The sequence below is a fragment of the Parambassis ranga genome, chromosome 10, assembly GCF_900634625.1.
Source record: "Parambassis ranga chromosome 10, fParRan2.1, whole genome shotgun sequence".
Taxonomy (NCBI): Eukaryota; Metazoa; Chordata; class Actinopteri; family Ambassidae; genus Parambassis; species Parambassis ranga.
This window is the reverse complement of record NC_041031.1, coordinates 5,338,144-5,366,041: the sequence shown is the minus strand read 5'-3', so window position 1 is coordinate 5,366,041 and position 27,898 is coordinate 5,338,144. Positions and strand designations below refer to the sequence as shown.

At 43.2% G+C, this 27,898-nt stretch overlaps 1 protein-coding gene across 3 annotated transcripts; it reads left to right on the top strand.

Annotated features, from left to right (window-relative positions):
- Window positions 1–322: 322 nt before the first annotated feature.
- On the top strand, window positions 323–27,898 carry ppp3cb (protein phosphatase 3, catalytic subunit, beta isozyme). Of its 3 annotated transcripts, none has more exons than XM_028415927.1 (14): window positions 323–585; window positions 10,576–10,776; window positions 13,447–13,571; window positions 15,723–15,834; window positions 18,863–19,008; window positions 20,433–20,572; window positions 21,690–21,767; window positions 22,762–22,856; window positions 23,051–23,176; window positions 23,427–23,504; window positions 23,638–23,722; window positions 23,958–24,055; window positions 25,055–25,102; window positions 27,247–27,898. In XM_028415927.1, the coding sequence occupies exons 1-14, from the start codon at window positions 543–545 to the stop codon at window positions 27,423–27,425; spliced, it is 1,554 nt and encodes a 517-aa protein (XP_028271728.1). In that variant the 5' UTR covers window positions 323–542; the 3' UTR covers window positions 27,426–27,898. The 3 variants fall into 3 exon arrangements, with proteins under 3 accessions (XP_028271728.1, XP_028271730.1, XP_028271729.1); XM_028415928.1 differs by lacking the exon at window positions 323–585 and adding an exon at window positions 1,075–1,186; XM_028415929.1 differs by lacking the exon at window positions 25,055–25,102.

Here is a 27,898-nt window from a genome sequence, read left to right as displayed (position 1 = left end):
TGTGCACATGCGTGTGTGTGTATATATATATACAGTATTTGTGTGTGCGTTCCCGCGTGTGCGTGAATCTGCGTGGGAGTTCCTTATTTCGCCATTCCGGGGTGTTGCCAGCTGCACGGCACCGCTTGCAGAGGCGTCCTGGAGAGGTAGAGCCTGCGCGTCTCTTCTCTCTCCAAGGCGTCTCTTTGGCCTCCAACCTCCAGAGTCACCGCTACACCAGCACCCCTCACAACCCCCCCAACACCCCCCCCCCGCCCGCCCCCCTCTCAAAACACAAATTCGGGATCCAAGCATGCCACAACAGCAGCTAGGTATCCGCCTATCCTCCCCCAAAGTCACCGCAGGCGCAGCAGCAGGCTTCCCCCGTCTGAGAGAGCACGGAGACTCCACCGAGTGATGCCACTACTGCAGCAAGAAAAGCACCCAGCACCCGCGTATATTGTCGACGCCTGCCGGAGGACCCGACACCACAATCTCGGCCCTTGACAGAAGAGAGAGCCCCCCCACCCCCCCCTCGGCTCTGTACCCGTCCCGACTCCAGGATGTCCGACTGCACCGCAAGTCCCGCCGACCGGGTGATCAAATGTAGGCATGCCAAATCCTGCACGGCCAGTGAGAGCTCCTCTGTGCCAATAATTCTGCTGTACCTCATCGCTGTTTTCAGTTTGCATCCTGTCGTTGCACCAGTGTCTCTTATTCGCACGTTTTTTTTGTTGAGTCCATCCTTTTTTGTTATTATGATAGCACCTTATAATAAAATGAGCATATTTGGCTGGCGAGTCAGCATGCATGTGCCTCTGAACCTTTTGGGGAGGGAGGTGGTGATGGAGAGGGGGGAAATGGGTTGGAGGAGGGGGGGTATCCAGCACGATACGCCATAATCAGGGTCTTCCCTCGTTATTCTATTAGAATTCACCCCCTCACCGAGGCATTACCCCATTTTCTGAAGGGGGGATGTCTCTTCCTCTATGTATAACCAAAGCAATTGTGCGACACCCCGTGCTGCATGAGCTCCATACGCGCTCCGCTCCTAGCGGTGGTTTCGTGTTACTGAATAATACCCTACAGAGACACAACCGAGAGAGTGATAGAGAGGGAAAAGCAGAGAGGGAGAGAGGGAGATGAGCATCTTGTTCCAATGAAACATCAAGCAGTGTGACGATGACAGCGAAAGGCAGACATAAAGGTAAATACACGAAACGCATAACCTGCGGTCTTTGGTGTTGTGCTTCTGCTGTGGATGTGGTTGGTGTCACGGGATGATGTTGCATGTATGCAACGATGTACGGAGGGAGAAGGGGGAGAGGGAGGGTAAGATGCTACGGGGGGACTTATCAGAGACGCTCAAGGATTTTTGTGCTTTCTGTCATATTATTTACTCTGCCTGTACTATTATGTCTAGCCGGACGCTATAGTGGCGCCTCTGTGCCCGTTATACATCCATATGTTGGCCTATATTAGCGATCTGGTTTTTATTCGTAGTCAAATCTGAACCAAAGTCGGATAATTCATCGGTCTGAATAGCAGGTAGACTGACAACTTAGACAGGCCGAGCACGCACCTTCATACCTGCGACTTAGGTTTTAATTACACGGGCCTATGTGATGAACTCACCCCGGTGATGTGACGTTAAAAATGATGGATCTACGAGCCTCTCTTAAGTCAACGTTTTTCCCATTAAGGCCCTGAATGTCAGAGGGAGATTCTGATTCTCCTGCGTATCGTTAGTTCTTCCACGACTCCTGGCTTCCCTCTCTTGTTTCCCTGAGTGTCAAACGAGAGACAAAATGGAGTTTAGGGATGCTGAGCTGCGTATCGGAGGCAATTGCCTGGTGAGGATGATGCATACCGCTCTAATGGTGTTATTGCATCATTGGGTTATGGGATATTTAATGTATTTAACATGTATGTGTCTGCTTTTACGCGTGGGCGGCTATAGGGGAGCATGAGGAGGGGTTCTCCGCTCGGGTTATGATCCGCGGAGCTTGCACAGATTGTCGTGCTTATCGGGTCACAACAAGCCTGTCACATGCGGCGATGCCTGGCTGACTGTCTCTCCCCTTAATAAACTCACAAGGTCTCTCTGCCGGAAGAAGCGGAGCTGACAGTTGGATGCGTTGCTCGGGCATGCCCCGGTATTCCGTGCGTGCTTCTGTGCTTAGGAGGGGTGGGGTGGGCTGGGGGCGTGAGGGCACTTGCAGTTTTTGCACGTAGGACTACATGTGCATATGTCGGTGCGTCTTTGTATGAAACTACATGCGTTCAGCTACACAGGGGCGGTGATATAGGGAATCTGGATCTTCCTACAGTGACCACCCCCCCATCCATCCATCCATCCATCACTTATCCACCTTTACTCTCAAATGAGCAGCTCCACACCTAATGTGTGTATTTTTACATCTTCACTTCTGTTTGCATGTGTGTCCTCATGCAGCTGGGCCACAGGAGCTCAGTAGCAAACACTGGAATAAACTAAGCGACCTATATCCTCATGGTCCATCCATCATGCACACACACACACACACAGTATACATCTCCGCTCTTCTCTCACAAACACAGTGATTCATCAGTCAGGTGAGAATGATTCAGTGTGAATGAAGCTGCAGAGGCACAGGGGCATCAGTCAGTCAGGGAGAAGTCATATCTGGCAGATGAACTGTGCCTGGTACTTCCCCACGTTATGGATTTCAGTAATGTTCTGCTGATAGAAGAGCACGGAGAAGGAGCCAAAGGACAAATACTGAGAGGAATGGACAGAGAGTGTGGGGGCGAGGTGAGGGAAAGAGAGAATGTGACACGGCCACATAGGAGGTGAAGGAGTTGGAGCGAGAGAGAAAAAGAGAGGCACAGAGGAAAGAGAGGAACACATACAAGACAAGTAGCATTTCACAGTGTTGAATGGCAGGATACTGTATGTGCAGCAGCCTTTGACATAACTGGTGGACTTCAGTAGCTTTTTTTATTGCTTATCATGCAAACCCTCCTGTGTGTGTGTGTGTGTGTGTGTGTGTGTGTCAAATCCAGCTTCTCAACCGAAATATTTTTCCTTTAAGGCTTAGCTTTGTAACTGTGTAAAGTTGTCGCTACCAAATATGTCCTGTGAATTGTTTATAATGTAGACTAGAACAGTCAGTGCTGTTCTCATGCCAGAAGTGATAAGATGATGAGATGAGAACATAGTGTAGGGGCCATGATGCTGTTCCTTGCGCCACTATCCACTGGTGACAAGGGACATGTTTGAGTCAGCAGAGGTGCAACTTTTCAACATTTATCTTGAGGATGCTTCAAAATAGTGGTGGTGGTGTGTGTGTGTGTGTGTGTGTGTGTGTGGTGGGGGGGGTAGTTTGTCCTCTTGTGGCTGAAGATGGGATACATGTTTGGGGTCATTTTTATGCTGCAGATCTGGACTGACTTAAGCCATGTCATGCAAAGCCTGGTGCAGTAGCTCCAGATAGGACAAACAAATCAGTAAAGAACACAACTCATGCTGAATGTGAACATTTGCAGCAGCAGTGGTGGTTGCATGTGTACGGTTAATGAAATGACCTCTGTACACATACACATACACTTAACTAGTCTTTATAGCCCTCTTCGTCCAACAAATGACCATAAATGTCAATTTAGAATTCCTTGATAATCAGTTTCTTCTGTAATTTATGTGAGTTGACATATAGGTCAATACTTGACTCCTAATCCAGTATGCACACAGTATTGTTTGATGTAAAGCACATCTACTTATAGACCATCTTCATGGCAGAGACTTGTGTGCTTTTTTTGTGGTATTCCATATGCCAGCTAGTCCCAGGACCCTGGTGTTGTGCATGCTGGCTGATTTTCATGGCTTACTGGGACACTTGCAGAGCTTGGAACCCACTGGCAGTTTGTTGTTATCGGAACTGGCATGACCAGTCACACCATGACAAACGTGATCAGAGATAAATATCAAATATTTTGAGGCTACAGCTTCATGAATTGATGGAGAGTTCTGTTATAGATGCTCACATATTAAGGTCCTAGGGCCCAGGGCAGTGAGTTATGTTTTTGTTTTATTCTAAGTCAAAGGGAAAAGACACTGACCACTGTCAATAAAAGTACAATACAGACAGACCTCAGCATCTGATTTCACAAGTGTACTATATATTTGTAGTCAGTGGATTGGAGTATTGTCTTACCTGTTTCTGTGTGTGAAGCAAACACATTGCTCCATCCCATACAGAGCTGCTATACATGCCACTTCTAACGCATTCGCTGCAACGCTTCACATACTGTATGTACAGAATGTTAGCCTAGAAGAGAAAAGTGAAAGCTATGTCAAATGTCTTGTTTTAGGAAAAGTAGCAGTATGCTAATTGGCTTGATAGTTAAAGAGGGAACAAAAAACGGCTCAAATACATGCGTACATATGTCCTCATGAAGGCAGCTATAGCATTTTAGGATAACAAAGGCCTCGCTCACTCGCTCAACAACAAGACAGTAGTCCATGTCAGCCATGTTTCGAAAGTGCAAAGGTGATACATATGTTTGTTCAAGATGTTCAGAAACAAATTAATACATTAATAAATATTTCAAGAGTATCCACCAAGGTTGAGCAGTGGAGAGACATGCATGTATGCATTCATGCACACACACACACACAAACACACATCACCTCTGGCAAGGCTTGGGGCTCGCTGGGCATATTTCCTTTTAGTGCAACATGCTGTCCCATTCCCTCGGAGCCCTGTGTGTGTGTGTTGAATTTTGGTGTTACTCTTATGAGCCAGGGGTCCCACCTTGACAGGTTCCTGTGTGCCCTGTGGGGAGGGTGGCAGGGCAAGGGCTATTTATAGAGGAGGTACTCCAGAGAGAGAGAGAGACCGAGAGAGAGCGAGAGAGAGTGAGAGGGGGATTGTCTAATGAGGACAGGCTGTGAGGGGATGGGCCGTTGTTTCTGTTGGAGTGTGTGTATCTGTACACAGATGGTCCTTCTTGTGTGTAGTGTGCATTAATTGAACAACTTCAAACGTATCGTTAGTCCCCCCCCCCCCCCACCCCCCACCACCTTCAAAGACCTGTGAATCTGTGTTAGCTGATCTGGGTCAAAGATGGTAGACAAACATAGTCGTGCACACACACATACACACTGTATATATATGATATATTTGTGTGTGTGAGCAGTTGCACCTCTCATACACCCTGATTTTTGCTCTTATTGTTTCATCCGTGTCTTTCTCTATTTATTTGTGCAGAGACAGGAGGTGGGATCAGCTGATCTCAGGAGGTGTGTCTCTGTAACAGAGTTCTCTTTAGAGGTCCTGTAGAGGGCAACATATCTAACATACAAACACATGCATGGCTTCAGCCCTGGTCGATGTCACCAGATGACCATTGGACAGATGCTGTCTGGGCAGGCACAGTGTTGCACTGTGATTCAAAGGTTCATAGCACAAATAGACAAGTGTCTCTTCTCTGTGGACATGTTTACCTTTTCTTCAATGACGTGACGCACACTTAATTAAAAGAGACACATTTGTTTTGCTTTATACCTGTTCATATTGGATGGAAGATACAAATGAGGACAGATGGATCATGTGTGACTTCTACTGTCATTTCTGCAATCTGTCTGTTCTCGCTTGCTGTCACTTCCTGCATCCTGCACCATCCTCTCTGATTGTGAATGGCTTCCCTGTGTTATTAAAACTGATGAAATATCCCCATAATTAACTTTAGCCATTAGGGATGATGCACACAATAACAATATGATTCAGATCAGATTCTGCTCCAGTTAGGCTATTAGGCCAGCCCAAACAAATTTAGGAGATTTGGTTGAAAGCTATGTCATAGATTTTCTCTCAGCCCCCCCCCCCCCCCCCCCCCTCTCTCACTGCTCTGTGATGTGGAGATTTTTGGCTGAGCTGGCAGCTCTGGCGCTTAATAAATTCCTCACCGGGGACTTCGGCCGTGGAGAGTGTGCCAAAAGACAAAAACAGAACAAAGTACATTAGAATGAAGCAAAAAATGCTTTCACCTCTTTGCCTATCTCACACTGGTTGGGTCCATCTCACCTCACACATGCAGCCCATGCATCGTGTGATTGGGTGCCTCAGTGATGAAGACAGTTCTGGATGAATACCATCTTTTTCATTTCACATGCCTCCAGAATGTGGAGTTCACTGTGTTCGTTACTGTTCGTACTCAGACTGAGGACAGCTCAGACTGTACTGTCAGGAGGCAAGGTTCCCTCCCAAGGTTGAAACGCTTGGCAGTATCACAAAGTGTTAAAGTGTCCTACAGCAGCATTTGACAGAAATACTACCAACCACCACTTTACTTAAGGAGCGAAGCATCTAAGGTCTGAGCTTACACCACCTTCACACTGCTGATGTCTGTGCAGGAGGCCTGAGGTAGAACTCACCCTTCTATTTCGCCACTTTATATCCACTTACATATTTATAAGGACACTTCACATTGCAAATATATGGAAGTGCCAGTGTTGTTCAGCTGCAGTCCTTTGAGTATGTATTTTGAAGCTGATACATTTAGTTTTTACACTGCTAGGTGTATGTCATAATTCACCATAGAGTACTACCTGTTAGCTATTAGCCAAGCTTTGCGTAGCTTGAGTGTTAAAGGATCACTGTGTAGGATTGAGGGACATCTAGTGGTGAGGCTGCAGACTGGCAAAGTGCAAGGTGACAGCCACTGCTCATGTTCATCACAACACATCAGTATGGTTATACTGCTATGGTCACTAGAAATGACTGGTTTGCCCAAGCTGAAGTCAGGAGCATCACCAAGATGGAGATGGAATAACCTCTATAAAATCTCCATAAAAATAATGGAGGTGACTGTCATGTCATATATTACTAAGAAAATGTATCCTGGGATGAGGTAGTGGACCAGCACAGGCTGAGCCTGTCCCACTGTTACATTGTATTGTATTGTATTCTGAGAGCCATCAGAGGCAGGTGCAGCTATTGGCATCTATCATCAGAGCTTGTGTAGTTACTCAGTGAAACAAAAGTTCTGCACTGTAGCTTCACGATAAATGAAATTGGCTTGATTTGTAGTTTGATAACAGTCAGTCATGGTCAGATTTTTGTGTAAGAATAAAGGTTATCTCTGAAAAATATAAAGTAAGGCAGGAGTGTCAGAATCACCTTCATGCTTCAAGTTTCATTGTGGAGAAGCATGAAGTTTGTGTACTGCAGAGGAAAATTCAACCACTGAGACCATGAAAAATGAGAATATCTGGGAAATACCACAAGATAGATGACAGATGACGGTGACTTTGGCAGCATTACAAACTTTACTAAAGCAAAATTACACAACTTCTTACTAAAGATAGAACTTTATTAATCCCAGAGGAAATTCTTGAAAGACCAGGATAAGGCATCAGAGGCTTCAATACTATTGACATAATAATGAAAGTGACTGCTCAGTAGCAGTTCAGTGTGGTAGATGGGCTGATTTTCCTTTACTTTTGTTGCAAAGAAAACAGTCCTTGATCTACGGTCCCACACAATGACTGCTCAAGAACACTTGAACCTACTCTGCACAGTGAATGAAGTAGTAACAGAAAATTTGTAGTCTTTTTTGTCGTCGCCACCAAATGGCACATAATGATCCTTTGTAAGGAACCAAAATAGCATTTTCTCATACAGAGTTTGAAAAGCGATTTTTTGTGAAGTCCCTCCTGGTTGGTGGCATTGCCTTGTGTGTGTCAGGCAGGTCACAGCACAGTGGGTTTACACATTGAAAATATACTGCAAGTGCTGACAAATGTGCTGATGACCAAAAGCTCTACAGATAGCTGTGAACTGTAATTATATTTTTGATTTGACTGACTTAGAATTTCAACTCAGGACTCACTGGGCTAGAAAACTTGCTGTTTTGCTTCCTGCTTTATTATTCAAGCTTTATTTTACCCTGTGGCTCCGGCCCTATCGGACATTATTCTCTATCATCACCGTGTTAGCACCGTCATTGTGAACATGTACACTTTTGTACACCAAGTCTGCATATGTCAATTGAAAGTAGTACAATGCAAAGTGGCAGAAATACTTTTGAAAAACACACTGACATCAGTCATTTGTTTGCAGTATAGGGTGGCTACAAATGACTGTGGAGTACACACGTGTATTTATCAAGTCCACATGTGATTAGCAGCAATATTAACATGGCAACCATTATAATAGCATGTCAGAGCTATCTGTTCTATCAGGTGGCAAGCTGGTTATATGTAATAAAAAGTTGTAGCCTAGTACCAAATACTGTGATATACTGCCTGAAAATGTATACTGAATCATAATATCATCTTGAGGCTTTCTAACAAAATCTCCTTGAGGAAGAGAGAGCTGTACCAGCACCTTGAAATAAGTTAAGACATGGGCTCCACATAATTTAGCTTTCTGTCTTCGGCCTTGAACTTCTCACATAGGACTGATATCCAGTAGTATTCGCCTTGCACCGTCCACGTGATGAGTGGACGGTGCAAGGTCGGTCATCAGGTAGTTTGCATGGTGTTGGTGCTGAACCTCTCCGCTCGCTATTCCCCAACTACCAAGTATAGTTTTCCCAAGTATAGTTCCTTTCCCCAAGCTCTGTGTCTCTGCTGCTCTCCACTCTCTCATACCTGCCCTACTTTACACTCCTCTCACAATTTACGAGTTTCACACTCTCCCTCCCTCTCTCTCTGTCTCACACACACACACACACACACACACACACACACACACACTTGAGGCCTTAGTTTTACCTCCAACCAGAACTATACATACACAGTGTGAGTGTATGTGCAGGCTTCAAACGGATATTGCAGCCCTTTTCTACTGCGCTTGCGTTTTTCTTTTTCTTATGACATGTAGCAGCATTAGTACGTTTTGTAGCACAGCACAGTCCAGCACAGTACAGTGTGGTGCAGTACAATAGCGCAGGACAGTATATACCAGCGAAGAAGAGAGAGGTTTAGCCACATGCTGTCCCTGTTTCCCTTTTATAAATAAATATGAAGTCACACAAATACCAACATGCATGAGTAATTCTTTTCCTGGTTTATGTTCTCTGACAGCCTGGGGTGCACAAACCTTTTTAAAATATTAATCAGTCCTTAACTTGTAATGCAAAACTGGGTTTAACATGTAGAACCACTGTTCTCAATCAATGGAAAACAGACCCTGTAGCTTGGCAGCTGGAAGTGTCCTGGGATGTCTCAGGGTGCTCTCATGTGTTGCATTCAATCTTCAGGCATGTAAAAGTGTCCAGAATGTAACAGCAGCTATCTTATAGGACCTCAAGGTGTCATAAGATACTTTAGGGCATCCAAAAATGAAGTCAGGTGTGGGTTATTGTGTCCCAGAAGAAGACATTTTAAGTTGAAGGGCTTTTGGAGGAGTTGTGGAGGAGAGCAAAATAATTGCATTATTTGAAATTTGCATAAATTAACAGGCATATTTTTTACTTTTGTTTGTGACGTTTTCAGTTCTCCTTACAGTGGCTCGTTCAGTGCTGGAAAAAATGTGCAGTTTCCATGTTTGTTTTGAGCTTCTTTAACTGTAAGAATGAAATAAAATGTGAGTATCACATTAAACTGTAATGATGGATCGGTGTGAAAGCGTGCTGAAGAGACTGTGGCCTGTTACAGCAACAGGAAGAGAGGGAACCAGAGAGGGAGAGAAAGACGAGTGAAAAACAGAAAAAAAAAACCAGAGAAGGGACAAGAGGAGAGAGTGCAAAACAGAGACAAAGTGACAGTGTGTGTGTGTTGAGAGAGAGAGCCAGGCCTAGTTTTTAGTGTGTGATCTAGGCCATTATCTGTGTTAGCACTGGTGGGGCTCCAACAGGCTCTGTGGATCCTACATAACAATACCGCTTATGAGCTTGTATGTGTGTGTACCGCTGCTCATACACACATGTGCGACAATGCGTGTTGAGGCCATTGTGCCATACATGATATACGCACGCACCTCTGCACCTCTGCACCTCTGCACCTCTGCCTTTTGATTCTTGCCACTGAGTTTGTGCCTGTTAGTGAAGATGCTGTGTGTGTGTGTGTGTGTGCGTGTCTCAGTTATGTGTGTATGTGCCTCCTCACGTGCAGCTGTGCACTCTTGCTGTATCACCCTCGTCGTCAGTCAACCCCCCTCTCCAGCAGCGCCCTGGGGGCCTTCATTATGTAAGAAAGACATTACTGCAGAACAGAGGCAGAGAGACATTACTGCAGAACAGAGGCAGGCAGCCCTGATAACTCTGGCAGCCCCTGCTTCAACACAACCCGCCTCAGCCTCCATAACACACACACAGTGTACAGTCAAATCCTGCAGCACAAGTGTGATCGGGATAAGATTGAGGGTTCCACAACTGTGGGCAAGCTTGAGGACTAATACAGGAAATATCAATAAATCAAAATCCACATTGTATAATTAGCATTCTCCTCTTTTATTTCCTGCATCAACCTCTCACACTTCCTACATAATTAAACTCACCTCCATCCACAACACCCTGCTGTTCTTAATCTCAAATATCTCCTTTATTTTATCCCTCTCCTCCCTCCATTATCGATCCTTCTTCTCCTCACTTCCATCTCATCCTCTTCAGCGGTCCCCTTCCCCCTGGCTCACCGGCTGACCATGAAGGAGGTGTTTGACGCCGAGGGCCGGCCGCGGGTGGACCTGCTCAAAGCTCACCTCACGAAGGAGGGCCGGCTCGAGGAGGCTGTGGCCCTGCGCATCATCGATGAGGGCGCTGCCATCCTGCGCCAGGAGCGCACCATGTTGGACATCGAGGCGCCAGTCACGGGTATGTTGTCTGAAAATGGAGAGAAAGCTGGACTTGAAATCTGATTGTTTCAAAATCTGGCAAATATTTACACATTTATCTGAAGATAGACAAGAGAAGCTTGTTTCATGTCTGTTTCATTATGGTGCTACAAACTAGCTTAGCTTACATACTAAAAGCACCTACCATGTAAGTGTAAACACATCTCATGGACCCTTTAGTTGTCATCTAAATACCTTTGTTGGACAAATGGTCAGTTTATCCTTACATATTTGTGCATTTTGAACAATAAGCCTGCGCATAACACCAGAGCCGTTTCCTTCTCTGTGCAGTGTGAATGCTAAGCTAAGCTAGTTCATGACAGGTTTCATGTCTGCCTTGCAGACCTGATAGAAATATCAGTGTTTATCTAAATTTATGTCAGGGAAGTGAATGTATTTATTTTGCTCTCCTTGGTGGCATCTATAGTGAAACTATGATGAAAACAGCCACCACTCTATGTTTGTTCAGCCAGAGTAACATTCATTCCACTGGATCAGGGTAAAGTAAACAGTAAACAATACAGACACAGGTGAGTTGAGCACATGGGAAATTAGTCACAAAAGTACCTTTCATACTAGACAAAAAACCCACTAAGACCCACTAATATCTATCATTATCTGCAGTGTGAAAGGGCCCAGTGCATTTTTTTACACTCTAAAAGTAAAAAAGTTTAATCACTTGCTTACATGCAGCTCTCTGCTGTTTACTAATACTATGTACTGATAAAGATATGTACTGATGTAAGATATTAGACATGATGCAACAGAGGAAAAACTCATCTACTGACAATATAAGGGAATGAATGACCTTTCATAATAAGTGTACCTGCATTTAAAAAAAACCTGCAAACCCTAAGTTCAGGAAAAAACAGTATAACTATGCACAGCTTAAGATTCTGTGTTAGTATGTCACTCTAAATGTATTAATATAAATAAATATACATTTTAGTAATTGGGACTTCCACAACCGCTCCTGCTGTCCGACTATTTATTTGCAAAGCTCAGTTTAAGGAAACTCCAAACCAGAAACCGACATGTTTAAAATGTAGTGACAGGTGCGTGTATCAGAGATTTCACAGTGAGGACACAAATATGAAGAGTCAAACAGAGAGCGATGGAGGAACGGAGTTGTGGAGAAAATGCAGAAAGATCAGTAATTATGTTTTAATCAGAATCCATTCGTCGATTCATTAATCTGCCGTATGTATCTGCCACCCTTTTAATATGAACTGTTGTTCGGTCGCACTTCACTGAGAGAACCAATTGCCACTTAGGCACCTCACAATAGCAGTCACTGGCCTTGGTAATATCTGCATGTATTCCCCCTGCCAGGGAAATGGTATGAAGTGAGGAGAATGTTAGGAGGAGGAGAAGATGGTGATCGGGATCGATGGAGAACAAAATGGAAAACAGGTTTCTGAGACGGAGAAGACAGACAAGCATGCAGGCGGCAGACTCAGACACTCACAACCTATTGACTCTGCATGGGTTATTATACCTATGTATCTGTCTGTGTGTGTGTTTGTGCGTGTTTATGCAAATGTGAGCGGTGAGATTATTCTGAGTGGGTGGCTGTGCCCACGCACTGTGGAAACATCGCTCAGCTTTCACAGGTACAGATCCCCGGGGACGAGGACAGAGAGACAGGCAGATGGAGAGACAGTCGATCATAAGCAGCTTAGAGCAGAGGTTCTCAAACCTATTTATTCCCAATGAGCAACATATTGATCTCTGTTGCCCGGTTCCTCCACTGCTACAGATTCTGACTCAGAAACACATGCAGGAGAAGTCATGGAAATAGCTGCAAAATTCTTTCAAAAGGGAAAAATTCACATAGAGAGGGACTGAACTAATTGTGATGTTAAGGAGGTATTTGATGGGGTCTTTGTATAATCTCTACTTGTGAACAGACAGGCAGGTGGATGGCTGAAATTTGAACTGACAGGCTTTTAGGATGTCACATAAAGGCTTCTGGGACAGGGAGGAGGCAGACAGGTACAGCTCAATTTCACTCCATGCCATTTGGCATTCCCAATTCCCACTTCAAATTAAAGTGAACGCTTATGAGTAGACAAAAAAACAGACATTAACATGACAGGCAGGCAGACAGACAGACAGATGTGTAACCAGCCGGGCAGATACAAAAAAAAAAAAAAAAGGCTATCGTAAAATGGCTGCGGAGGGGAACGATGACATCAACTAAAAGTGAAAGGAGAGGCTGGTCAGATGGTGAGGGATGCGGCTGGTAAGATATATGCTGGCAGACCATACAGGCAGACAGTCCTGAGGTGTTTCAAAGTATGAAGTGTTCAGTGTGTGCAGATGGAACCATCCTGGAAGGAAGAAAGCAGACAGTAACAGTCAAGTAAATAAGAAAAGTATGCACGTAATCCTTTTATATACCTGCTTTATATACGGCCCCTGTAGAAAAATCAAACTACAGGATTCATATTATAACCACAATAACAGTGTTATTACTGTCTATATACAAAAGGATCGGAAATAGTAAACAGATGAGTGATGCCTCTGGATCAGCAGACGGGACGGATACAACTCTGCAGATGTGAATCAGACCATATGGAGCCAGTGAAGCGTGTTTGAATGTTAACATTTTTTATAATGCTGTCACTGTTGTGTGCTGTTTGCACAGTGTGTGGAGATATCCACGGCCAGTTCTTCGACCTGATGAAGTTGTTTGAAGTGGGAGGTTCTCCTGCCAACACGCGCTACCTCTTCCTAGGGGACTATGTGGACAGGGGCTACTTCAGTATCGAGGTAAGGACGGTAACGTGTGTTCAGTCTAAAACATGTGTCTGCAGCAACTGATGTTCCCCTAGGGTCTAATTGCACACTTTTCCTGAGGCAAGGTTTCTAACTACTAAGGCATACAGTTACAACACTGTGCTGGATATAATGCATTATAACTGTACCTGTGATTAGTACTCACAACAAAGCAACCAGTGCCTGATTATACACACACAGGTTTTGAAATTCATGGACAGTGAGATCAGCTTTCATTCAGACATGATTCAAGGTCAGTGTTTTTACTGAAGTATGTGTATGGAAGATGAGAGGACACTACCCACATGTTTGGAATTTGATTCTTAAAGTTTTGTAATTGCACTGTGACTCGAATCCATAATATAATAAAAGCACAGGAGCGTGTTGAGTCACCATGGCATATGGGATATGTCACTGACACAGAGTGAGTTTGGAGCTGAGGGAGCAATATTCAGGCCACCTTCGTAACACATTTCAAGGGCACGTAAGCAGGGGACTTAAAGTGGAGCAGGGGTGATACTGTGTAAAGGTGAGAGAACATCCTCTGTTGAGCTGTTTGTAGGGTTAACTCACAGAAACATGTCGGATGACTCAGATGTCACGCACTGCTACAGCTGGCTTCAGTTCGTTTAAACTTAATCAGCACCATCTGATTGGGACGATTCTGTCAAAATCCTGTTTGTGTCTATCTTTAGAGTGAAGATCTGTTTGCTTCTAGCTCAATTAATTTCAGCTGTTCGTTCGGGGAAGGAATTCCTACAACAGTAACGGCTCCGTCGTGGTTCTGTGTTGAGCTTTGAATTTCCACTTTGAGTTTAATGAAGGGAACTGACGGTGAAATGACTCTTAACTCTGCCTCATACAATTATTTATTAGTAATGCTGTGCCCAGAAAAATGTGTTTCCACTAGTATGTGGTGTCTTTAAACAAAGATCACTAAAAAAAACAACAAAGAATATTTTCTCCATTGTGTTAGATCTGTGGTGGAGGTAAAGACTGTGTGATACTGAGCATTCTACAGTGTTGTAATACAACATGGTGCAAGTGTCTGTCCTACACCTTTAAGGTGAAAATGTGAAAGATTATAGAGCAACTACATGGAAAACCTTATCAACATACCTCAACAACATGCTAGGACCTACCAATAACAGTCTCTAATCATGTGACCTGAACAGGTCTAAAGAGAAATACAGTGCTCCAAGATTTACCAGGATTAGACTGAAGCACTTCCTTCTGCATCAGTCCACTCTTCAGCTAATAGCTGTTCATTCAACAACAATTTATCCCAGAACAAACTCCTGTTGAATGAACTTGAAGTCCATTTCTCTGTGTGTGTGTGAGTGTGGTTAATAAAGTATTATTTTATTCTAAACACAAAGCTATGCTAAAATTAACTTCTCAAAAAGACTAGAGGCACACAGTGAGAATTAGCAGAGAGCAATAAACTTATAATAAAGTAGTCTACCATTTAGAAGCTTTTGTGAAGCGCTCTTACTGTATGTCATCAACAAAGCAGTTATCATGGCATAGAGGTGTTAACAGGTGAAAATCCTAACCCTAACCCTTGACACATATTGCACAAATCAAACAGGAGATACAGTTATCTCTCAATATTGATGAGGTCCAATAAGGTCCAACAGTGGTCCTACAGGACAGGGAGGACCTCACCTCTCTCAGGTTAAGAAGCCTTGGCTATAGCCTGTTCATTTAGCCTCTAAAGCTAATATTTTGGCACTTGCAGTACAGGCTTAGCTATGACCCGAGCAGTTGAGAGCTGTTGCTGTGACTACACAGTTAACCATTACAACAGCTCTGTTTAAAGTAGCTGCTTGACAAACACAACTTGTTAGCTTGTTGGCCAACATGGTATGACAGTCTGTCCTGCATCCAAAGCCCATTTAGACATGACTGTTTAGAGTAACCTAAACTACAACAGCACACACACACACACACACACACACACACCAATAACAATAAAACTGATGTACCTGCACATGTGTTTTTTTTTACATGGGGAAGAAGATATCTTTCCAAACAGGTGACATTTACCTGACATTCTGACGACTGCTGCAAAGGTGATTGTTGTTGTTAAATGTCTGTTTAACACAAATTCTCCATACTTTTTTCCCTCTGGTGACCATTCAGTGTGTGTTGTACCTGTGGTCACTGAAAATCCTCTACCCAAAGACGCTCTTTCTTCTCCGGGGAAACCATGAATGTAGACATCTGACAGAATATTTCACCTTCAAACAAGAATGTGAGTTTCTTCTTTGTTTCATCCCCCAACTTACATGTTGTGTCTTTTTTCCCCTCTTTACCTTTGTGACAGTGTCTCTGAACCCCTAAGCAGACCTTATTAACCTGCAGATGCATTCATTATGCATGACATAACATACATTGTAAATCTCATGTTTCCAGCACATTTGTTTTTAAACAAGAATCCTCACAAATAGATTTGACTACACGCGCACAGTGGCAGTATAGAGCCTGTCAATCATATGAATAGGAAGAATAAATATCAGACTTCAGACTATATTTCAATAGGTTAATGTTCTTAACCGACAAACAAGGTTTACAGCTTTTAATGCCACCTGTAACCCTGAAAAATGGAACTGCAGTGTTACCATCCCAGTAAATATACATATGGCTAATAGGGTCCTACCCTGTTATTTACTTTCTGGCCTAACTTATAGCTAGTGGAGGACCCTATGCTGTAATTATGGCACTGATAATAGCCATTCAATGGACTGAAAACATGAAGCCAGTGAAGACGTGGTATTGAGTTGCTGGTTGACATATGAGGTGTCTCTCATCTGTTGCTTCAGGTTAATTGTCTTTAGGTCATCAATATGTTGACTGATTGTTACTCCTCCTACTCCTTACCCCCACCCCCCTTTCCTCTTCTGTTCCTGGCAGTTTACATTCTCCCTTCTTTCCCACACTGCTGTCCTTTTTTCTCTCATCCCTCCCCCCATCTCCATCTCCATCTGACAGTCAGTAAGTTTCCGTGTCCTGTCCGAGAATGGGTGATTAGCAGCAAATTAATTTGGCCCTTAATGATTGGCTCAGGGACTTACTCCTCTGTGTCTGATTGGCCAAGGGACGAGGAAGCTAATTTCCCTTGGTGCTCATGGCGAATAGTGGTCGCCCTCAATTACCATCTGCTGTGTGTGTGCAAGCGTGTACCACAAGTGTGTGCATGTTCTATGACTGCATGCGTTTGCAAGTGTCTTCATAAATGTTTGAGTGTGTGTGTGTGTGTGTGGAAGGAGCTGACAACTGGTGGACTGGCAATAATGAGCTCTTGCTCTACACGAGGCAGATGGAGAGGTTGACAAACACACCCCTCTCTGTCACACACACAGAAATGCTGGCTACTGTGTACCGGTACTTCACAATACTGGCTTTGATTTGTGTATGTGTCATACTCATGTCCTCACACTCATTCTCCTTCCCCCATCCCTCCTCCCTCGTCATCTCCTGCCTGTCTTAACCTCTCCTCCTTCTCCTGTCTCCTCCCATCAATATCTCTTCTTCTCCCTTTATGAAATGATTCTTCTTCTTTTCTCGCCTCCCTCCTCCCTGCTCACGCTCGTCTTAAATCCTTTCTTCTCTCTCTCTTTCTGTCTCTCTCCTCCTCTCTCCTTTCAGTTATTTTAATCCTGTGATACTGTTTTGTATCAGATGTATTGTTTAGCCCAAGTGTGAACTTTGGATGTCGGATGTTGTTATTGATATTGGTGCAAAATCAAAGGAGCTTTTCATAAAAAACAAAAACAAACATCAGCCTTACAGTGACACCTCTACGCTGCCTCATATTTGGGTCAGATTTTGTTCACTGAATAAACAACTGTCTGAGGCTCCATATGTTGCCTATAATAAGACGCATACTGTAATTTTTCAGCAGTATCTGGAACGTGGTATTTCTGAATAAAAACCCAGCATTATGTAGCGTACAAAGGTTTGGGTAGACTCACAAGGCAACAATTACTGCAGTGCCTGCAGGGCTCGGCCTGGGACCGTGATACTTCAAATTAATAAAATATTATTAAAAGAATCAATTGAATCACTCAACTTGGTCTAAAGAATGATGTATTTATTAACTACATAATAAATGTGAGATTAAATGCAGAGTAAATATGAACATATGTACACAAAGTGGGAATGAAAATTAAGAAAATAAAAGAATAATTGAATGTTGGAGTGATGGTGATAGAGAGGATGCAGTTATTATGTAATTATTTGGACATCAACCCTTATCAAAGTGCAGGTTTAGCCTACTTAGAGAAGGTTGTAGAGCTGGATGCTCAAAGAGCAGAACCTCAGTGCTGGTGCGGCCGTACTTTCTTGATGGATAATAACATAATAACATGGCTCTGTGGAAGAGCCAGGCCCACGCTTAAAAAAGGCCCTAGAAGGGTGTCTCCCTCTAAGACTGGGCCAGTCTCTGGGTCAGAGATGGAGAGGTCTAGTCTCCTGTAGTCTGTGTTCTTTGTGCTCTTCTGATCTGCTGTGAACGTCTGATGAGCAAAGCAAGTGAGACGTTTTATCTCAAGGAGGGTTTTTTTATCTGGGTGGAGAGAGCTGGTCATCTTCAGGAGTTAAATTAAAATTCCTTTGTCTCAAAGTGATGTCATTACTATCACACACTTGATCATTGATCAATAATTAAATGATTGTAGGGTGTAGGATGTTTGTTAATGCAAATAATACAGTTTCAAAATATACAAACTAGGCATGAAACATTTTTATCTCTTGGTGAGGAGGAGGAGTCATAGTTTTCTTTGTCGTCCTTGTTGGGTCAATCTACGTTGATGAATACGAACCAATGATAGCTAGCTGTCCAAATTTGAAATGACCGATTTTCTCAAAACAAGGTTGTCTCTTTGGGAGAAGGCAAAATGCAGGCCATGGTGATATTGCTACAGTCAGCAGAGAAGAGAGAAACAGGTCATAAGGGAGGAAGAGATGGAGGCATCAATTAATAACGTGAAAATCCTACATTTACACCCAACTGAACAAAATGATGTTGTTAGTGGAAGCAGTCTGAAGCCTTTAGATGGCTGATTTCTTCACATCAGCCCATGTAAAGGCTGCGTGTTTGTTCCCTGTATTCCAGGTAGCAGTGTGTCTGTGTGTGATATGTGTACATCACAAGCACAGTGACAGGCACTGACTGTACATTTGTACGACTGGTGGCTGTTTAAAGCACTTCAAAATACACTCTGATACTTCTTTTTTTCTCAAGTCTTAAAAATATCTTTTTCCACCCCTCCCACCTCCAGGTAAGATCAAGTACTCAGAACAGGTGTATGAATCCTGCATGGAGGCGTTTGATTGCCTGCCCCTGGCAGCCCTGATGAACCAGCAGTTCTTGTGTGTGCATGGGGGGCTTTCACCAGAGATCCACACACTGGACGACATTAAGAAGGTACATGCATGCACACTATAATAACTATTTAATGAATAAAGCAGCCTAAATATTGTTCCCTGGCCAACATTCAGTTATTGACGTTAATATGTAGGCTCAGGTCTTTTCCTCCATATTTGACAAATGGGTTTCTGTGTGAACATCATGACCATTGTGGATGTAAACTTAGTAACCCCAATTTTTTAATGTATTAATTCTGACTCAGCTGTTATTATGTTCACAATTTAAACTAATGTCAACTAATGCTTACAAACAACCAAGCACTAAATATGGCGTTTAGCTAAGTTAATATTTGTTAGCAAAAAAAAAAAACACATTATGCTAATTTACATACATTTGCCCATAAAATATGTTTTACCACTTGTAATGAAATGATTGTGACAGAGTGATTTATTCTTGGTAGATAAAGTGCATATAGTATCTTTATAGTATATAGATAGTGTATATCTTCTTAAAACTTCAGTAAAAATTTAAATAATAGGAATAAAGAGTAAAGTGTCTGAAAACAAAATTATTCCAACTTTATATGCAACAGTGTATATATATTCTGTTCACATAGGAAACAGGAAGAATCTGTAGTTTCTCATTTTTGTAATGCGTCATAACTTAGGCTAATATTACAGTTAAATTATTATTCTGTGCACACCGGAAAGAAACATAGAAAATATCAAATGATATCTTGATTATAAAGTTTGTTAGTATACATTATTATTGTTAAGCATTAATTAAACATTTTTTTAACTGAGTACTAGATGTATTAATTACATCTTTCTATTTTTATTATATTTAGGCAGACTGACAACTAACCAAAACAGGTTTTCATTACATTTCCTGACTACTAGGGATCATAAAGTCATGTTTCAGCCTAAATAAATCTGCTTAAAAGTAAAAAGGAGGATTGTATTATCACATCAGCCGACATGATGCACAACATGCTGCTTCCTTCATTTAAAAGCATTTATTTATGGTTAGGGGAAAAAAACTCATAAGCAGCATTCAAACAGAGTTACCAGCTGCGATGAACACGCAGCAACATCTATGCACACTTTAAAACAGCATGCGTTCGAAAACCAGTAAATACAACCGCTGAGAGAAGCCCTGCGTGAATGTATACAGTTCACTACAGAGTACAAAGGCACGCACATGAACACAGGGACATGAGAACACACACTTCCTCATCTAATGGCAGTGTTTCCATGGTGAATCTGCTGGTGTGACATCTTCTCCCTCCTGTGTGGTGAGGGTTGCCATGGAGATGCTCTGCTCTGACAGTGTGTGTGTGTGTGTGTGTGTGTGTGTGTGTGTGTGCCTTTCTTTCTCCTCTGATTTATACTATGTGCACTTGTGTGTGTTTCTGCTTTCATGTGAGCATGTGTGTGTCTCTGAGCTGATATATTTATGTGTGTTTTTGTTGTATGTCCTAGTTGGACCGGTTTAAGGAGCCCCCAGCATTTGGACCCATGTGTGACCTGTTGTGGGCAGACCCCCTGGAAGACTTTGGCAATGAGAAGACCCAGGAGTACTTTGGCCATAACACAGTCAGAGGCTGCTCCTATTTTTACAGGTACAAACTCGCCGTGCTGATACCAACAAAAGGAAATATTACATAAGAGTCCTGACAGTTTCTTTTAGAGGGAAAGCAACTTGAACTGGAGTGACTATAGTCTGTAGAGCCCTGTGCTTATAAAGCTCAGAGATATGAACTAACCTGATATTCAAACAAGGCACAGCGAATGCAATATTCAGAGATAAAACAAAAGTACACAGTAGGAACAATATTCAGTAAAATTACCAATAATAAGATACGTTTTCGAATGTGTTTTTGTCACTTCACGCCCTGGGGGTGCCTGCCGTTAGTGAGATGTGAAGCTCATCTACAACTCAGGAATGTAATAAGTTTTAGACAGGCTTTGAGCTATTGGTTTGGGATGTTGAGAGAAAGAGAGATGCTTCCTGTATGGTTATGCCACATCCAAAATCTACTAACAATCACTAGGATTTGTGCAAGAGACAGAAAATCTTGGCCATGTCACACACACACACACACACACACCACACACATTGAGTGTAAGAGCAAACACACAAACAGCACATTCACAAATGCACACACACAGTTCTGTTTCAGCATGAAACGATATCCCACAATCCCCAGGGAGACTGCACGGTTCTGTTGCTATGACGACAGGCTACTCCTGCCAGATATGGAGTGATATTAAGACACAGGGAGAGAATGAGGGAGAGAAACACAGGAGAGGTGGTGAGGACATGAAAGATGGAATTAAAAAAATGGAAATGGAGTCATGGTTGTGCTCCTCATGTGTGGACGTCAGTGTTGTGACTGTGGCTAACACGCTGATTTTCTATGTTTAGAAGACACAACATCAATTGACCAACTAGTGTATGCTCAGCCCCCACAGCACTGAGGCCTGCCTGTCCTCACTGATGCCTCCTGCTGGTCTCACTCAGACATTACCTTAGAAAACAAGAGGCCTACTCCTAGACTTAAACACTTCCATCTGTTTGTGGTTCACAACAGCCGTGATATAATAACATATGACATGTCTGATATGTAATGTGTTTCTCTGGGTCACTGTGGATATTTCCTGCACTGTATGTTTTTTTTCCATTGCCTCATTTTAGATGCCCTCACTTTTCTTGTCGTTCACATTTTCTGTCCTCAGTTACCCCGCAGTGTGTGAGTTCTTACAGACCAACAACCTACTGTCAATCATCAGAGCACATGAAGCACAGGATGCTGGGTAAGCTGACTGACTGTGGTGGCTCAGTCATTCTTTTGGCTTTAATTTAATGGTGCACCTTGACATTTCATGTTGAGTGACATCGGTTGTTATTTTTCTTGGAAGATGAAAAGAGGTTCCACAATTTACCTCCTGTCACCGTTCCACTGTGTTGTCGGAGTTTCTTTGACTGTGCTTAGACAGAATTCAGGTTAACGAACTCAGCTCCTGAAAACTGCACAGGAAAGCAAAGAGCCATGTGAGGTTTGCACTACTAGTCTAAATAAAACAGGGGAGGGCAAAACACAATTTCCTGACCCACAAATCCATTCCTGGCATCTGTTATCTCAGTGAAAATCCTCTAGATATAATGCAGCAATTAAGCAGCACTATTCTGAGTGTCTGCGCTGCCGTGTGTGCTGTTTGGTGAACCCATTAACAGTGTTTTGTCTGTCATGCAGATGAGTAGTCTGGGTAATCGTCCAGGGGTAATCGTCCAAGTGCCAAAGGATGGTCAAAAGAAGCCATTTTAGTGGGTCATGCTGCTGTACCTGAACAAAGCAGCTGTTCATTTCAAACTTAACTATGTGTAATCAAGAACAGTGACATCATACAGTGATGTAAGCGGTGGCAGACGGGCAAAACTAAACAGGTTTTAACTTGAAAGGTGACAACATATCTTACGGGTATGAGGTAAATTTGTGAATATGTTGTTATATATGTTATTATATGTCATTAACAGCACAATGTAATGGGGGTCTGTGTGAGTGTGTTCATATTCATGTCAGATCTTTACATGCATGAAAGTAATTGTACATGACTAATAAACAGATCTTCTCACAATGACAGAGATGCTGTTCTCTTCCTGCTCCATTTGTTTTGAAATGTGTGGCTGTCTAGCCTTAAACTAGTCCCTGTCTGGTCCTGGAAGCAAATCTTTACTTTCCATTCACAATGTGGAGTCTTATTTCTGTAGCTGTAACGTGGGCGGCTTGTTCGTCTCCTCTTTCCTCAGGTACCGCATGTACAGGAAGAGTCAGACTACAGGTTTCCCCTCCCTCATCACCATTTTCTCCGCTCCAAACTACCTGGATGTCTACAACAATAAAGGTCTGACACACACACACACACACACACACAGAATGCTGTGAGCACTGTGGTGCAGGGACCTTGATATAGATGACTGCACTACATGCATGAAGCATATTTTTAACATAAATACATATTATATTATAGCTTTAGGGGAATGTTGTTTTCATATATCTGAACAACAATAACTAACCTCTGCCTGTCTGGGTGTCCAGCGGCGGTGCTGAAGTACGAGAACAACGTGATGAACATCCGTCAGTTCAACTGCTCTCCTCACCCGTACTGGCTGCCCAACTTCATGGACGTCTTCACGTGGTCGCTCCCTTTTGTAGGAGAAAAAGGTAAACAGATACACTCAAATGAAAACAACACAAGAGTTTAGACGTCTTTTTAAGATTTTGTAATATCAGTTGCTTATCTGGGTTTGGTGGATATTGGGCTGCAGCTCATATGATTATCAGACTGTGAAGGGGGCCGTGGGAGTGGATCTGTAAGCAGGACTTTGTTCAACATGCGTTTTTGCACAGGCAGCTCAAAAAACATGGATATATGTGAATATAACATAAATATTATGTTATGTTTGTTTTGCAGTAACTGAGATGCTGGTAAACGTTCTGAGTATCTGCTCTGATGATGAACTCATGAATGATGGAGATGAGATCTACGATGGTAAAAACCCTCCTAACAGTCAAGTTAAAACAGGCAGATTCAAACTGAAGTCACTGATTTAAACCATATATTGTTTGCAAGCACTGTACACATGAAGTGCTGGGGTGAGTTTGTGCCTGTGGTTCCTTTACAGCCAGCACAGCAGCAGCAAGGAAAGAGGTGATCAAAAACAAGATCCGAGCCATTGGGAAGATGGCCAAAATGTTCTCTGTCCTACGGTGGGTTGAGTGTGTGTGAGTGTGTGTGTTTGGGGGAGGGTCTAATTTTTATTTTCCTGTAACTACTGCAGAAATAAGTTGTCACCGGATCCCCATTGTTTTAGTTCTGCATTTTTATTCCAAGCCTCAACTTTGTGCGTTTGCATGTGCACAATATGAAGAAGTGTGTAATTCTCTGTAACTCTCTTTTTTTATCCACACACACACACACATCCCGTCTCTTCCTGTTTCTCAGGGAGGAGAGTGAGAACGTCTTGACCCTGAAGGGACTGACTCCTACAGGCATGCTGCCCAGTGGAGTGCTGTCTGGGGGTAAACAGACCCTGCAGAGTGGTGAGTGCTTTGCACACACTGGCACACACACACACACACAGACACACACACACACACACTCCAACTTAACCCTGAAGACAGAAACACAGGAACATGCAGACAGTTTAAATATCTGCTTTGGATCATCCTCGGGTTCCTCTCTGCACTCTTTACTCCTCTCCTCCTCGACTGCTGTTTTTTCCTCTTCTCATCCTTCTGCCTCACTGACTCACTCACTCTCTCCACCTCACCTCGCCAGCGCTGAGGATACTAACAGCCTGCTGGTTGTTTGTGTGTATATGAGTGTGTGAGTGAGTGTGAAAGAGGACTAAAAATCCGAGAATGACCAGAAGTCACAAAAAAAAAACAGCCAGACAGAGAGACCATGTACAGCTAATCTGTCTGAAAGAGTGTGTGTGTGTATTGATCTAACACCAGCTACTGCTAACACCAGGTGCCTTCTGAGCCTGCCATGGTCTCAGAGCCGCTCTGAGGGCCTCACATGTTAAAAGCCTGAAACATGCCCCTGAGTATCACAAGCATCTCAACATACAGTATGTATGACCAGAATCTGAGTGTACATTATAATGCAGTTATCATAATATTTAGAGGAATGTTTGCGTTAAATTTGCTTTGTTGGAATCCAGGTCAAAGGCTACACAGCTGCAGTATCGTGTACATGTTCTTAGCCTCCCAACCTCCTGTTATTGTGTTCTGGGAGGCCGCACTCAGATTTTTTATTGATAAACCTAATTGAATATCATACTTCATTGTCATGAGCATCTCTTACATGTCCTATACTGGTTCCTTAAACTGGGACTTTGGTCTCACCCATGCACTCCCTTCTTTGCGTCCTGAAGCAAAGATGTTAACACATTTCTACACAGAAGCATGTTTCAGCCTTCACTTCGTTTTCCTTCTCCTCCCTCTTTCTTTGTACTTCATCTTCTCTCTGGGACTCTGTCATCTTCTCTCTCTTCCTGTTCTCCTTTTCTTTCTCTTCTTTTGCCCATCCTTCAGCTACCATTGAGGCCATAGAAGCTATCGAGACAGTTAAGGACGCCGAAGGTAAAATCCCACTCATTTCACTGTGTGATTGTGTCGTGTATGTGTACGTGCACATGTGTGCACATGTGCGTGGGCGTGCGTGGGCGGATGTGTGCAGCATGGCTGCGCTCTCAGCCACCCATGCTCATAAGGTCATAGATTTGCCTTACCCACAATGCACAGAGCTCTTCTAACTGCATCAGCTCTAACAGCAAAGCCTAAAACCGCTGCACGCTGAGCCACCACATTAAAACATACAAACGAAAACAATCTTTCCTCCTTCCTTTTCTTTGGAACACACACAATGTTTTACCCACATCCTGTTCAGATGCACCACATGAAAGACTTTTTTTTAAACCCACATATAGACACACACACACACACAAGAAGAGCAGGGCTGTGGGTGGGAGTGGGTGTTGTAAAGGTGGCCAGGGTCACTCAAACCTCTTATAGACTGTGTTACAGTTTTTGTCTTTATAAGTGCTGTAGTTCTGTAGAATCTGAACATGCAATCAATCTGTTTCTCTACAAGCTACGGCAGAACATGAGTCACCCGCCCTGATTCAAACAAAAAAAAAAATCTCATATATTCTGAAAAACAAAAGCTTTTACAACTTACATCTGTGGTAAAATAAGCTTTTCACAGAGCTTCCAGCCTCCTTCAGTAAATGGTCACATGACCTAAGCGCAGAGCTGATGATAACAGGTGGTGTGATACAGGGTCTGTGCTGATGGCATGTGTAGTTCTTTTAAGGAATGCAGAACTCTATGTATGTAATCCGAACCCATGTTTCTTTTTTTAATAGCATCTCAGATTTAGCATTTGAAGACAAGAGCCTTAAAAACGTAGTTTCAAGTCGTCTTTAATGCTGTGACATGCAGTCTGTGGCGAGTCCTTAGCTGAAGGCGGCTGGTTAGTGTCGCTGAAACCCCTGTGAAATGCTGGTTTGAGATATTTTACCACACATATGAATTTCCAGGCTTATTGAGGTTGATTGGCATCATGTCTATATTTTAAACACACCTGGATGATTTTCCATCAGGACATGTCTGCCAGGTTCTACTGAACAGATTGTGGTCATGGCGCTTGTGTTTAGTGTTTATACTTGCAGGCTTCGTTACGAGTCTGCACGCTTCAGACAATAGTCCTCTTTTGTGTTTGTACCTTTAGTGCTGTCTTTGGCTTACCTGAAGTACAGGCCATAATTTGTTTATGCAAATAAATTATGGGTCTCTGGTGTGTTATGTTTTCCCGTCACATAATGTGATTTGTAGCAGCGTTGTTAGAGGTCCAACACAGCGGTGGCATACTGTGAGTATGTGTGCAAAGGTAATATGACAGTTGCCGTTGTTCAAAAGTGTTGCCGGCCTCTCCCCTTAGTGAAATATTTACTAGTGCAGCAGCATGTTATTGATTGAACACAAAGCTGTCCGTCATAAAAGACAGAACTAAATGTGCACATGTATGTGCAGATTAAAGGTTAACAAAGAATCACAGACTCAGCTCAGCAGCATGTTCTGCCCCCCACACAAGTACTGAAATGTTACAGCTAATGTTAGCTTAGAGCTGTTTAATTATCTTCTAACTTGAAGTACAAACCCCCCCACACAACATGTGAGTTGTAAGAAAACTTTTCAAAAGTTTAAAGTCAAAATTGCTTTGAACAAACGGCTGACTGTCAGAAAACTGATCACACGGGTGTCTTACGGATTTATGCCGTGCCTCCATATTCTGTGTCCCGTAACAGCTTCTCCACCAGGTGTCTCAGACTACTGATCTAGGATCAATGGCCAGGTTGCACTGAGTATCCCTTTCATTGTGAGCCGCAAGGTCAAACTAATCCTAGCTCAGCATTCAGACAACAGATGAACTCTGGCTGATGTGTGTGGAGTTTGTAGTGTCCATGTGAGTCTATGAGAGAACTTTGTTTATCCAAACCCGAAACGACTGTCAGCTAAAGAATCGGGGTCAAATTGTTCTTTATGGTTCTTCAAATGAAAAGGGTAAATTCAATCAGAATGAATGCGTCGAATAACAGATGGTGCTTTGATTTCTTGCTTCAAAGCTTCCATGGGTTTGGATACACAAGATTCTACAAACTATTCTGGCAGAGATATTAACTCTGCCTGCGTGCATGTGTGTGTGTTTGTGTCTGTCTCTACAGCCATCAGAGGCTTCTCCCCGCAGCATCGGATCAGCAGTTTTGAGGAGGCCAAAGGTCTGGACCGGATCAACGAGAGGATGCCACCGCGCCGTGACACCGTCAACAGCGTGGGCCTGTCGATGGGACGCATGAACATGGGAGAGCCCAATGGGACCGACAGTAACAGCAATATACAGTGATGGACATCCACTCCCACATGCCCAGACACATATGCTCGCAGTTTTGGTTCCTGATATGGTACCATATTTATAGATACGTGTACATAGGCATATATACACACAATCAGCATCACACACACACACAGTATTTGGTACAGTAAATAGGCTACAGACAACACACACACACACACAATTACCTTCCCACACTTTTTGCGTTGCCCTCATCTATTATGTAACGGCATGAGCGTACCAAGACTTTATACCACCAATGGCTGAATCTCTTCACTGAACTGTTCGGCCCTATATAGAGAACTACAACTCCCATGTATCCTGCACAACAACAGGAAAGAAGCTCCAAAAAAAAAACATTCTCAATGCAAAACAGGAGGAACTGCTGCTGTTCACCTTGTATGTTGGGAATCACCAGTGGGTTGACAGTGTCAGCATGATGTGCCGGTGTTGGTGGTGTGTGTCTTTTGAGGCGGGGTGGACAG